This window comes from Trichosurus vulpecula, chromosome 3 (assembly GCF_011100635.1).
Source record: "Trichosurus vulpecula isolate mTriVul1 chromosome 3, mTriVul1.pri, whole genome shotgun sequence".
NCBI classification, from domain to species: Eukaryota; Metazoa; Chordata; class Mammalia; order Diprotodontia; family Phalangeridae; genus Trichosurus; species Trichosurus vulpecula.
Genome location: NC_050575.1, coordinates 165,498,222 through 165,512,394, shown reverse-complemented (window position 1 = coordinate 165,512,394; position 14,173 = coordinate 165,498,222). Strand labels below are relative to the sequence as shown.

Below are 14,173 nucleotides of genomic sequence, written 5' to 3'. Positions count from 1 at the left end.
GAAGCAGAAATGAGGACCTTTGTGGCAATTAGAGACGGTCCCCTCCGCCAGCACCATCACCAAGCCCCTGCCCTTTTTTCAGAGGTACTTTTTGTGTTTGGCTCTTGTCCCGGCACGACTGCATAGTTTGAATACCAGAGTTCCTTATAGGCCTGCTGAGCTTTGAAGGGAAGGAGGGGCTAGCTGGGACCTTTTGTCCAAATGACACAGAATCAGAAATGCCTCACTTCTGTTCACACACACACACACACACACACACACACACACCCCTTTCTCATACCTCTAGTCCACACCACTAGTGAAGCTTCCTGGTGGATCTCTTTTCCTATAGCTAATATTGATAACCAGCAAAAGCGGATCCCAAATAGGTCCCCCAGATCATTGCTAAGTTGAGGGAGTGATGGGAAAATGACTGTAATTATTGTTTTCCTCTGACTGAACATTTATTAAGTATATATGTAGATGTATATAGATTATACATACATATGTGTATCTCACACATGCGCGCACACACACACACACACACACACAAAATGTATATCAGACACCATGCTGGGACCTAAGGATGCAAGATAAAACCCAGCAAGGCCCCTGCACTTAGAAAATGTAGCAGAAAGAGAGCTGGCCTCAAGGTCAGGAAGAGCTGGGTTCAAATCCTACCTTTGTGACCCTTGTGAAGTCACTTTATCATCTCAGTGACCCCAGGCAGCTCTCTAACACTCTCATTTGCAGGACAGTTATAGATCTCCATTGGTAGAGGGTGGTTTTTTCATTGGGGGTTCCCTATACCAGTGAAATCACGGGTATAGACCCTCAAAAAGGACCTACCTCATTACTCGTGAGATCATATGTATCAACTGTTCTGCAAACCTTAAGACACTATAGATAACACCTCATATTGTTACTAATCTAGTAATGGGAAATCAGACATACAGATAAACATGGTTTAAGGTATAAGGGCAAAATAGTGATCCAAACAATATGCAATAAGGGAATGTGGGGAAGGAGGCCTTATTTTTGATGGTAGAGGGAAATCAGAGGAAGCTTCGTGGAGATGGTTGTACCTGTGCTGTACCTTTAAGGGTTAAAAAAAGTTGGTTCGTATAGGTAAAGATGGGAAGAGAATGTATTCTAGGTGAAGAGGGAGACCTGTACGAAGGTCAGTTGGGCTAGAGCGCAGAGGGCATGAAAGTGTGTTGTGATTGCTGCCCTGTCATTGGGAAAATAGGTCTAGCCATCGTGACACTTCTCTCCCCAAGGGAGGTCTCCCCCACCCCCTCCCCAAGCCAGGAGCTTAAGCCTACAGGCAGCAGCAGTGGGACAATGAAATGCCAACTGATAGGAGGCCAGGGGCTCAAACTGCTGAGCCCGAGGGATGATGACTTACTGGGGATTTAACTTTCTCTGCCAGAGAGAAGAACGTGTAAGTGGTGCCTTTATTCCAAGCAGCTGAAAGTAAACACAGAGATAAAAGCCGTCAATGCTAGTTGGTCAGCAAAGTTTATGAAGGGCCGACAAGGTGCTTTCACTCAGTTGTTCATTTAATCAATATTTACTAAGAACACCTCTGTACAAGGCACTATGGGAAATGAATATTCCTGCTCGTGTGGAACGCAGTCTGCAGCCAGGAAGGTAACAAGAACGGACTTTTATGATACACATTAAGTGTTGCAAAGCACTTTACGTAACATTATCTCACTAGTGCCTCACACCAGGGCTGCTGGGTGATAGCATGGATATTATTATCTCCAATTTGCAGATGAGGAAATGAAGAGTGAGACATTAAGTGACTTACTCAGCTGTTGAGTTTCAGAATTGTTTTGAACCTGGGTCTTCTGACTGCAAGGATGGCATTCTTTCCATCACTCTGAACTACTCTTTAGATGATGTGCCTATATCCATTCCTTTATCATCTCCCATTCATCAAGTACACTGTGTCAAACACATAGGCGAATACTTTACTCTCAGGCAGCCCAGTCTTATGAATGGTACAGACAATAAAAACTAATAATTTACATTTACATAGCCCTTTATAAATGTGGTATATTTGTAAAGTATTTTTCTCACAATAACCCTATCAAGTCAGTTGTGAATTCAAAAGAGGGACGAGTTCCTTCCAGACCTTGGTCAGACAGCCTGAGAGTGAAGCATTGGGCACCATCTGTGAGCTCCTTTTCATTTCAGTCAATGCTGCCTGCCCACAGGAAGGGTCGAGCTTAGGGCCTGATACACAGTAGGTGTTTAATGAAGGTTAGTTGTATTTCAGTGTTTTGTTTTTCAAGGGCCAACAGCCTGTGAGATTTGTAAGAGGTTAAGGGTGATGCTCTCTTTTCTCTGCCTCACTTTCCTCCTGAGCTAGGCGATCTCCGAAGCCTTTTCCAACCCTGACCCTCTTTTGTTCTCGTCTTTACTTTGGGAGCCCAGGTAATGCTGTGAAGCCAATTTCACCTTCCTCCCTCATTTCCGTGAGAACAAAAATCTGAATGCATTAGCCAGAAGAAAAATGTGTGCTGTCTGTCCCATTTGCATTCAGTTTCACTATGAATTGCTGTTTCTTCCTGTCCCAGCTAGATAGATGAAGTTAGGCCAGAGGCACAGACACCTCCTGTAATAAGCACCTACTATGTGCTAATTACTGTGCTACACATTATTTAATTTGATCCTCACAAAAGCCCTGGGAGGTAGATGCTACTACTATCCCCATGTTACAGTGAGGAAACTTAAGTGATTTGTCTAGAGCCATGCAATTTTAGTAAGTGTCTGTCTCTGAATTTGAACTCAGGTCTTCCTCACTCCACTCTTTTCCTATCCACCAGCTCACCTAGCAGCAGTTCTTCATTCCAGAGGAAAAGGGAATCATTAGCAGCAGATCCTCAACAGAAGAGATAGCACTACAACCCATTGCCCAAGTAAAGGGGACTCCAGATTTGTTTTTCCATGTAAACTGTGGTACCTCCCTTCATCAGTGTTGAAGGACAGCATACAGAGCCTTCTTCTTGTGGTCTAGAATCTTGTCTACTACAGCAAGCCTCCTCCTTACACCCGCATCCATTCATTTATTCATCAGCTTTAGGAACAGAGATAACTAGAAGGGTAGTTCACTTAGAAATTCTTTTTAAAGTTGGAGTGGGCACCCACAGAGACTTCCCAGACATGTGTTTTGGTAGCCAAATTCTGGAGGCCTTTTATGAAGCTCTTATACCTTGCCTGCTTCTCAGAAGACTTGAGATGGCTTACAAGTTACAACAACCAAAAATAAAGCTATTAAGGATGAAATGAAACAGAGGCCTCGCAGAAGGAACAATGGGAATAGAGGTGCCAAGGATGACACAGTTACTATAATCGGACCTTGAATTTGAACCCAAGATTTCTGACCAACAAGTCAGAAAGCTTACATGACTGAGCATTTTCTAACGAAAGAAAATATCATAGCTTTGTTTGCCCGCTTCCTGAGACTTAGATTTCCTTGAAGTGTCTAGCAACTAAATCCTCTATGTCCCTAACACAGGTACAGTGTATGTCTGGCAGCTCAAGCCTTTTATGGAAAGCTTGTGTGTAATGTCTTATCCACTGAAGAGTTGTGAGTCAGAGTGGGAATCTTAATTTAAAACAAAAAAATAGGTAGAAATCTTGTGTTTAGTTTCCTGTTCTGATAGTCCTTTTAAAAAAAATTAGCATTGCTCTAAAGCTACTTGCTCAGCTATGGTTATTCTAATTACTTTTTCTTTTGTCTGTCTTTTCTGTCTTTTCTCCCTTTCAACCGTGTGTGTGTGTGTGTGTGTGTGTGTGTGTGTGTGTATCCCACTTGCTTCCTTAGTATAAGTCCGTGTTTAGGTCCTACTCCCAGGACTTCATGCCTCACAACCAAGCTTCCGTTCCACCTTTCCTCTCGTCTACCTCCTCTTCCTCTCCACATTTCCCACCTGTCCACCAGTCTCAGAGCTCTGACCTAGCGGTGCCAACCACAGCCATCCTGCCTCCCAGCACTGTGGATGGGCCCAATTCCTGTTCTCAGGAGAGCAACTTGAATGGGAATTCTGTCTACCTTCCTTCTGAAACCTCTTTCACTGATTCTCTCCAGACGCCTTCGGTGAGACTTCCAAAAAAAAAAATGCAACTTCCCATAGGACTGTGAAATTTTTAGAGTGTAAAATTTTGTTTTTCCGAAATACCATCCCTTCTCTTCCTTGTTCTAGTGACAATAAAACCAGGAGTTTGTGTGAGAGTGAAACAGCAAAACTAGATTTTGTGTGTGAGAGAGAGAGGAAGAGAGGGAGGAAGGGAGGGAGAGAAAGGGGGGAAGAGAGGGAGAGAGAGAAGAAGAGAGGGAGGGAGGTGGGAGAGAGAGAGGAAGAGAAGGAGAGAGAGAAAGAGGTAGAGGGAGGGAGGGAGAGAGAAAGAGAGGGAGGGAGGGGGAGAGAGAGGGAGGGAGGAGGAGAGGGGGGGGAGAAGGAGAGAGGGAGGGGGAGAGAAAGAGAGGTAGAGGGAGGAAGAGAGGAAGAGAAGGGGGGAGAGACAGAGAGAGCGCAGATGCACAGATATCACTTGGGAGTGAGGTGACCTGGGTTGAAGTAACAGATCCTTTTGCTGGCAGTATGACCTTGAGAAAGTCACCTCCCTATCTCTGAGTTGCAATTTTCTAACCTGTAAAATGAAGGAGTTGGATTAGATTTCTGTATTCTCTGAAGTCCCTTCTGACACTAACATTCCGTGAGATTGTGAAATAACATTGACAACGTAGAAACACAATGTCTGTGCTTAAATCTAAAACTGTTTTATATAACAAAGTTCACATCAAGCCAGTCACTGAAATGAAATTATTAAGCACCTACTATTTGCCAGGCACTGTGCTAAGTGCTGGGGATACAGAGAGGAAAAAGTTACCCATTGTTCATGAGTAGGCAGGGCCAATATAGTAAAAATGACAATTTTACCCAAACTAATTTATATATTCAGTGCCATCCCAACTAAATTACCAAAAAATTATTTTACTGAATTAGAAAAAATAATAACAGAATTCATTTGGAAGAACAAAAAGTCAGGAATAGCAAAGGAAATAGTGGAAAGAAAAAAAACAAAGGAAGAAAGTTTAGCAGTACCAGATCTTAAACTATATTATAAGGCAATAATTATCAAAACTGTCTGGTACTGGCTAAGAAAAAGGTTGGTCAATGGAACAGCAGCAAACAAATATATAACTTTGTATTTGACAGGTATAAAGACAAGATTTGGGGATAAGAATTCATTATTTGGTTAAAAATTATTGGGAACACTGGAAAGCAGTATGGCAGAAACCGGGCATAGACCAGTAGTTTATACCATTTACCAAGATAAGGTCAAAATGGATACGTGACCTAGATATAAAGAGAGAGATTACAAGCAAATTAGAAAAACGTGGAACATATTACGAGAAATATGGATAGGCAAACAGATTATGAATAGACAAAAGATAGAGAACAAAGTTAGGTGTAAAATGGATAATTTTGATTATGTTAAATTAAGAAAGTTTTGTACAAATAAAAGACAGTCCCTGTTGTCAAGGAGCTCCCAAGCTAGTCAGGGAAACAGCAAGCAAACAAACTCTATATAGGAATAATGAGAAGAGGGAGGGCCCTAGAATTAAGAGGGCTTGGGAAAGGCTTCCTGTAGAAGATGGGACTTGAAGGAAGCTAGAAGGTGGAAATGAGGAGGGAGAACATTCTAGCCAGAGACAATGCCTGAAGGCTGGAGATGGAGGATCTTGTTTGAGGCACAGAAGGGTCACTGGATTGAAGAGTATGTGTTGGGATGGAAGGTGTGAGAAGACTGGAAAGATGGGGGGCAGGGGAGGTGGCTCTTGCCATTACATCTCACATACCACAGGGTGACTATTTAGAGTCAAGTGACCAGCCAGATCTTACCATATATTATAGAAAATTCGTCTCAGATTCTGGTTCTGTTTACAGGTGATCACATCTTCCTTCCAATTGCAGACACCTTGGGAAGTAAAGGCTGTGCAAGCCAGTTCTTTATTCGGCTGCAGGGAGGGACTTGAGAACCTTTCAGGCCAGTTGCCTTGGTTCCATTAAACTGCCATGTGAGTCAGGATAGTGGGGGAGACCCTGCCGCTCCATTGGCAGAAGGGGCAGAGAGAAAATCCAGGCTTGACTTTTCCCCATGCTGAATGGTTTTCACATGCATTACCATATACGCATCTGTGTTCTGTTGCCAGACCTTCTCTTTCCACATCAACGTCTTCTCCAGCTGCACTGGGGGACTGCTGTCCCCTCCGCCACTTACTCCTTGCTGCCTTAGGACCCTTCGAGAGGTCCCGCTTTGTCATCTCTCTGAGAGTAGTCAGGAGAATTTTTACATTTATGGCAACACTAGTGGAGAGGCCAGAGGTGGGGATGGGGTCTCTGCCCTCTGACCCAGAGGACGTGTTTCCCCGTGAGCAGAAATACACTTCCTCTCTAAGGAAAGAGGTCATCGAGTCAGGATCTGCTCTGTTGGCTACTCACGCTGGACTTGAGGGGCTGCTGCTGGGCTCCAACACATGTGTCTTTCCTTTCATCCTGTCTCCCATAGAGCGAAAACGCCAGTGAGGATGCTGGTGAGGGTGAATATGTCAATCTGTATTCCTCTGGCCAAAGCAACGGGGAACTCCCTCACTCTGAAGGAGTAAGTAGTGCGCAGAAGGCAGAAAGAAGCTTTTGGTGCATGCTGAATTCACATGGGGTGGGGCAGCCTGCTTTCTCCAAGCCCCCCCATCCACCATCAGGATGCTTCTGTGTGGCTGTGCTGACTTACCCACCGCCATGTGAATGGAGGGCAGCCCCATTCAGATGGAGAGCAGAAACATCTTTGCTTCTTTTCAGGCTTTGGTGACTCTTTCCCTGGCAGTGGTTTTCCTTTGGTATTTGTTTTGATGCACGCAGCAGTCTTGGTGATAGGTCTGGGTCTTATAATGAAGTGTCTCTATGGGGCTTTTCCCTATCCCACCTTCTATGGTAAAGAGCCTGCCATCCTGCCCTAGTGGAACAGAGAATATAACTTCTCCCACACCAAGACTGAGCTTCCATTATCAAGCCATTTCCTCTTCCTCCTCTTCAGCATGTGTAATGATCCTAACAAACATTAGTAAATTCCTCCCAGAATTCTGGGTGAGTCACCCAGGGTAGCAGCTTCTGTGTTTATGCATACACTGCACATGTAGCCATTTGACGGATTGCTCGACATCTCTATCTTCATTCCATTGTCGCTCCCATTCATGACGCTCAAGGAACAACAGTTTTTCCGAACGTTCTTTCTGGTTTTGATTTAGTAAGGCAGGCTCGAGTTAGAAAGCATCATCTTTCAGAAACTGTGTGACAATGGAAAAATGGAAACCCAGTGATGCCGGAAAGCAACTGCTTGGGTTCTTTGCTGAAGGGGTAACACGAGAAGACTCTCCTAAGGCCATCTACTAGATCCTTACTTTGGCCTGGGTCACCGATACCACAAGTTTTGACCTTGTTATTTCGTTATTGAGTGCTCAGTCTTGGTTCTGTCACTCAAAAAGTTTGGTCTTCCTTTTGTTTATCATTAAGACAAACTCAAGGTCTTACCACGTATCCCTGCTCTCTCCTTTATGCCACCTCCACCCCAAAAAAAAAACCCTTCTGTGCTCACACTGAGCAAGCCTAAGCTCAGGGTCTACAAAGTTAGAGTTCATCTCAGAATGTCAGGACATTTGCAGCTGATGGACCTGGGCCTCCCCATGCTGAGGGAGCTGGGATATTTCTTTCCTTGTGCTCCCAGTCCAAAGTCATCCTCCTCCTCTGGTGGCCTGGTGCAGTTCCATCTCTACATGAGAGAAGAGAAATTCTGATTTGCTTTTCTTGGCTATTTTCCCTCTCTGATAAATGGCTAACTTCAGTTGTCATGTTTTTCTGTTCTTTGAACTCTACTCCTGCTGTCACACTGCGTACATTCAGACTGCTCTGCTTCCAACATCACCTCCAGCACAACAACTACAATGTTGGAGTTTCATTGTTTTTGCAGAGTTGCATAAGTTGGGAGACCCCGAAAAAGAGAAAGTAGGGGAAGAGAGCTTCCACATCTAGGCCTGAATCTCATGAAGGTCAAAGTATTTGAATTTCCATTGGGCCGAAACCAGTATTTTACTTATAATCGCAAACTCTAGTAGTGTGAATCCAAGTCATGTGGCCACTTCAAGGGATTCATCATGCACATGCATGAATATGCTTTGGCAAGGTGATTATAGGAAACAAAAACTGGAAAAGACAATTGGAAGGGCAACCAAGATGACTTGAGTTTAGCCAATGATAGAACATAAGGCTTTTCGTTAACCAGAAAGTGAGCAAAGATTTCTTGAGAGAACTTCCAAAAGGCACTTGGTTTATTTTATTTCATTCAGGTTGGCAGCTGATAATGTGTTATAATTATTGGTGTCATTTCACAGGGTCAGAAAGAAACCAAGAGGCAAGACGTTAGTCCCAAGTGAAGCTCACAGGTTTCCTATGTAATTAACCCTGAGGTTCCATTGTTAAATCTCCTAAGAACATGCAGGCAAGAATGCTGGGAGACCAGTGTGACGACCAAAGCCTTGTTTCCTTTTTCAGGAATCACCAGCTACAAAAGATGGACACCCCAAAGATTCCTCCTCACACGGCAGCGCCTCCGGGAAAGAAAACAGAGAAGGTGGAGAGAGGTAAGAAATGTACTCACCTGAGCCATTTCCTCTTCTTCGTCTCTTTCCATCCCTAGATCCCCTCAAAAAAAAAATCAAAGGCCAGTCAGATCCAAGCATAGGTGGAGTCTCCTCCCTGCCACTTGGTATACCAGGAGACCTGGACTTTGCTTTGTTGGAGTGAGAAAGGCTACAAGGGCTGCTCTAATTTTAAGGGATTTTGTTTTTTTTAGTTAGGAGAGATGATTTTTCACTTTTTTAAAATGAGTTGGCAAATAGTGGTGCCAGAACATCTAGTTTGTCCTCCCTCTGCCCTCCATGGACTAGAAAATGTAACTTTCAGAGTTTCAGAGTCCTCTCAAAGGAAAGACAAAATTAGCTGCAATGCCCAGCTTCCAAACAGATTCTCATCTTCTTGTCCTTTTATGAAGGTAGAACTGCAGCCAGGCTATGTGAAAGACAGATGCTTAGAGCTATCATTTCTAGAGGTGAGGACAGAGTTAAACTGATATGTTCCCTACAGGCAGCATAGTTTAGCACAGTGGTTCTCAACCTGGAGTCTCAAGGGTCTGTGGATAGATTTCTGGGCATCTTTGGAATTGGATGGAAAAAAATTACATCTTTATTTTCACTAATCTCTAGGTGAAATTTAGCATTTCCTTCAGATGTTTAAAAACATTATTATGAGAAGGGGTCCATGAGCTGCTACACCTAGACTGCCAAAAGGCTCCACAACACAAAGAACGTAAAGAGCCCCTGTTCTAGCAAAAAGGACACTGGCCTGGGGGTCAAATGGCCAAAGAGTTAGTCTTGGCCTAATAACAAGTAGTAAATTATGTGCCTGAATTCAAATCTGGCCTCAGACACTTACTAGCCATGTTACCCTGGGCAAATCACTTAACCTCTGCCTCACTTTCCTCATCTGTAAAATGGTGGTGATGATAGCACCTACCTCCCAAAGTTATTCTGAGTCTCAGATGAGATAATGTTTGCCAGTGCCTGGCATATAGTAGGCGCTATATAAATGCTACCTGCCATCATCAGCATCATTATTATTTATTCTTACCTTCTCTGAACTTCAGTTTCCTTAATTCTAAAATAAAGGGGTTGAATTTTATGACCTCTGAAGTCTCTTCCACCTTTAAATCTATGAACCTATGAAGTTCCTCTCATCTTAAGTCACTCTATACAAGTAAGAATACAGTGATTTCATCCACATTAAATTCAGCAAACAAAAATGCAGCCTTTCTCACAAAATCCTTCTAAGCATCAAAAATCAGCAATGAGGATTTTTTAAATCACCCTAAAACAAAATATTGTAACTGACCAGAGTCAGGCTTTTTATTAAATAGGAGGTACCTCTGAGATCATCTAGCTAGACTCTCTCATCTTACAAATGAAGGAACTGAGTCCCATGGAAGGGAAGCATTTTATCCAAGGTCACACAGCCAGTCAGTCACAGAACCAGGACCAACTAGAGTGAAAATGTTCTAACTTCCAGTTCCCATGCTTTATGCCTTGTATACTTCTATGGGAACTTGTCTTCCCCATTAGAATGTAAGCTTCTGGAGAATAAGGATTGTTTTTTTCTTTTGTCCTTGTGTCTACAATGCCTGACACGTAGTCAGAGCTTAATAAATACTTGTTGGTGAATTGATTCTGTCATGATTCCCTTTACCTCTTAGGGCTTAGTGAACCCTAGAAAGCCTCATCCATCATCCAGACTCACTTATCACTTCCTTGCCCTGCTCATTCTTGAATCTCTAAGAGGCTTGATCATCACCCTTCCTCTTCCAGGCAGCTGAAGTCCCCAGATGGTTTGGAATCGACCCAGTCTGAGGAGGAAGTAGACGAGCTCTCTCTGATTGACCACAATGAAATTATGTCCAGATTGACGTTAAAGCAAGAGGTGGGTAATTTAGGCTGTTCCCTTAAAAAGACCCTGGTTTCAGAGAATTTTACACAGCTGGACAGAGGGGGAAGTGGGCTTTGGGTGGTTTCCAACCTCCAAGGAACTTAAATACCAAAGACCATGTGACTGAGAGGCTACGAGGATTCCCACCAGTTGGTGAAAATGGCAGCCACTTTCCTGCTTTGTACAGCATCAAAATGGCTTCTCTGCATCTTTAGGCCTGTAGACACAAACTCACCCACCCACCCCTGCCACTACAGACTTCCTCCGTCTCTTGCCTTCTCATTGAAGAAGCGACATGACTGAGTAGACAACACCCTGTGCTTGGTGCCAGGAAGATCTGGCTTCACGTCCAGATGTTGGCTATGGGCAAAACCATTCCATCTCTCTGAGCCTCAGTTTCCTCATCTGCAAAACAGAACTAATCCTACTTCAGGGGGTAGATGTGTGACACAACTGAGATGATACGTAGAAAGTGCTTTGCAGACTTTAAAGGGCTATGTAATCATCCGTTGGTATTATTTTCAAATAGTAGCTAGAGAACCAACCTTGAAGCCAGAGAGACTTGAATTCAGTCCTGCCTCTGACACATACCGACCAAGTGTCCGGGCAAGTCATTTGCCCCCTCAGTGCTCTTGGCAGCTCCCTAAGGCTAAATTGTGGAGAAGGTGTCGACCTGCATGGGTCGAGGGAGTTTCCTATGCCAGTGAAATCATTCTGTTCCCTGTCCTGATCATCATTATTAATTGAATATGGCAGTCACATCCTGTGAGGCAGCAGCCCATCTATGGTACCAGGCAGCTTCAGAAATTCAAATCACTTGACAAAATAGCCTGGCCATCCCTTAAGGAGTTAGCACTGCTTCTGGGCTCTGAGGCCAAGGCAGGCAGGCAGATAGACATCCTTCTTGGTATGCTGATGTACCAGATTGGCCCTCCTTGACTTCAGGCCAGTAGAGTAATGCATTCATCCTGAAAAGCTTTCAACGTGTCAAGGAGTATGGAAGGACCGCAATCTATCACTGGCCAGCACTTACAGGAGGCTCACTTTGACAGCTGGGATCCACTGAAGAGAGGGCTGAGCCATTAATAATCCCCTAAGTGCTATTTCATGACCCTTGCCAGAATTTCACCTGAAAAATCATATTGTGGGCCTATCCACCCTGCAGCTAGAAATGCAAGGTGCTTCTAAGCCCTCTGGATAGAGGGGAGACCAAAGTGCCTGAGGATCCCAGGTGCCGCTCAGGAGTGTTTGCCCTGAGCATCAAGAGGAGGGGCAATATTGGCTCTTGATTTGGCTCCAGGAAGACATAGTACACAAACATTTGGTGGTTAGAGCCCACACTTCGAGACCCTAGGTTCCATGTGTAGCACTGACACCAGCCCTGTGACTCGGTTTTTTTTCTCTTTTCTTTCCTTCTTCACCCAAACAAGGAAAGCTAAGCTGAGTTCCCCAGGTCTTATGGGGTTGCTTGAGCAGCAGTTGAACAAAGCATAAGGTTCTTTGTAGTCCCCTAGTAAAAGGCCTTGTGGATGTGCTGTTGTGGCCGAGTGGTGATCAGCAAAACACCTGCAAATAGGAACAGATCCAGCTCAGGGAGAGGCCTGAGCACAGAGCCATTTCACTGGAAGGATGGGGTGAACCTGACCTTCGTAGGAAGCTAATGCCCACCTGAGCCATTTTCCTTCTCTCCCTACTCACTTTTCAGATTATCTGTTAAAACCTTTCCATCTTACCTGGTGCTTGAATTCAACACACACTGTTAAGACATGGAGATGAAATGGGTATTGTCCCATTGTCAGGTGGCTCAGTTTCCTCTGACCCACCTACGCCTGAGAACCCCAACTTCTTACCCCCATTTCCTCTACATGGGTACATAAAGACGAGCTCATGTCCTTGGTCCTTAGAGGCCTGTTTTTCCACTCTTGGCCACTGAACTGGGACCTCCATTGGGTTATGTTATGACTCTTTTTTGTTCAGTGATCTCTCAGGTATGACAGCCCTAACCATCCTGTAACTTTTGTGTTCACAGCCCTAAGCCCTTATATGTGAGACTGAACCAGAAAAGAGACTTGGGAGCTTCCCCTCTGCCCTGTAGTACCCATTTCTGTTTTCATTGCAGGGTGATGATGGTCCAGATGTCCGTGGGGGATCTGGGGATATATTGCTGGTCCATGCAACTGAGACCGACAGAAAAGGTTAGTGAATTTGATTGTTGGGGAGCAGGACCCTGCAATACTGTTTAGCCCTGGCCTGCACCCAAGAAGCAAAAGCTAAAGAATCCAGTCTTGGCTCAGCCCCTCTCTAGACTGGTAGCATTGCTCTGATTCATGAGCATGGCCTGCCCCACAGGTGGGAGCTAGTTGTTTGAGGGTATATGCCATTGACCATAGGGGAAATTCAGGCAAATGAATATACAGGAATCAGAAAATTCATTCCCAGCACTAGAAGAACAATGTAGAATGGCATGCCTTATCGGCACTGGGTCATCAGCATTATCTTTGTAGGGGAGGGACAATGGGCCATTGTTGTGTTACACACTTTTCATCATGAACCCTGTACTTCATCCCACTATATTAATCCAGCCTCAAGCTGTGAGGGCTTCATTCATGTGCATTCCTAGAAGATTGTTGGAAAGGAGTGCATTGTCCTCTCTGGTGAAAGAGAATGGATAGAGGAGTCCCTTAACCTCTCTGGGTGTCCCCTCCTTGTCTCTAATGAGGAAAGTGGACCAGATGATCCATCGGGCTCCAAGTACTTATAAAAATCTACTGTGCGCCATGCACTGCTAGGTGCTGGGAACACAAAGACAAAATGGATGAGTCCCTTCCTTGCCAGGGCTTTTATTCTAGCAGGGTACAGTGAGCTGAGGGTCCATTTCCAGGACCTAAGCCTCCCATCCTGTGTACAAAATGCTTGATTCTGCTGCCCTCTTAGGAGGAAGTGGGATGTGAGGAAAGTGCCTCTATTGGTAGAAGAAAAAATCCCTCTGACATAGAGAACACTAGACTTGAAGTCATGGCCCAGGTCTGCCACTCCCTCCTACTGTGAGACCTTGGACCAGTCATTGAGCCATCTCATTTTCAGTTGCCTTATCTGTAAATTGTAGAGAATAGACTAGATCAGAGGTGTCAAACTAGTTTCAAGGCTATAAGCAGGCCACAGAAACAGATTAAAATGTAACTGGGAAATGTTTAACAGACTAAATAAATATAAATACAATGCAACATAGATAATGTGAATTTGTGGTTTTCTAAGTCAATGATACCACTGGACTAGATTTTTTTTTAGGTTCCTTTTAGGTTTAAATCATTAACCCTGTAAATTAAGGCTAATGCAGGTGAGTCTACACAAACTTTCCCCAGGCTCTCTCATTTATTCATTTAACACTTAGCACTGTGCTGGGGACTAGAGATACAAAAGTAAAAAAATCCCTGCCCTCAAGGAGCTTCCAAACCAAACTACAGATGTGGGGGGAGGGGGCAGGGGCGGAGAGATATACAGATAAGTAAATAGAAAATATATGCAGAGTCATTTTGGAGGGTGGGAGAACACCAACAGCTAGGGGGAGTCAGGAAAGGCCACAAATT

The 14,173-nt window shown here is 44.2% G+C and overlaps 1 protein-coding gene across 7 annotated transcripts in view; it reads left to right on the top strand.

Moving 5' to 3' along the window:
* RAPGEF1 (Rap guanine nucleotide exchange factor 1) overlaps window positions 1-14,173 on the top strand; it is a 188,330-nt gene that overhangs the window by 150,606 nt on the left and 23,551 nt on the right. For 3 of the 7 annotated variants that reach the window (XM_036749200.1, XM_036749198.1, XM_036749197.1), the window contains 5 exons: window positions 3,818-4,090; window positions 6,568-6,660; window positions 8,604-8,692; window positions 10,469-10,580; window positions 12,706-12,781. In XM_036749200.1, coding sequence (XP_036605095.1) covers window positions 3,818-4,090; window positions 6,568-6,660; window positions 8,604-8,692; window positions 10,469-10,580; window positions 12,706-12,781 — 643 coding nt within the window. The remainder of the gene's footprint in view (window positions 1-3,817; window positions 4,091-6,567; window positions 6,661-8,603; window positions 8,693-10,468; window positions 10,581-12,705; window positions 12,782-14,173) is intronic. The other 4 variants (XM_036749201.1, XM_036749199.1, XM_036749203.1 and 1 more) reach the window with 2 other exon arrangements.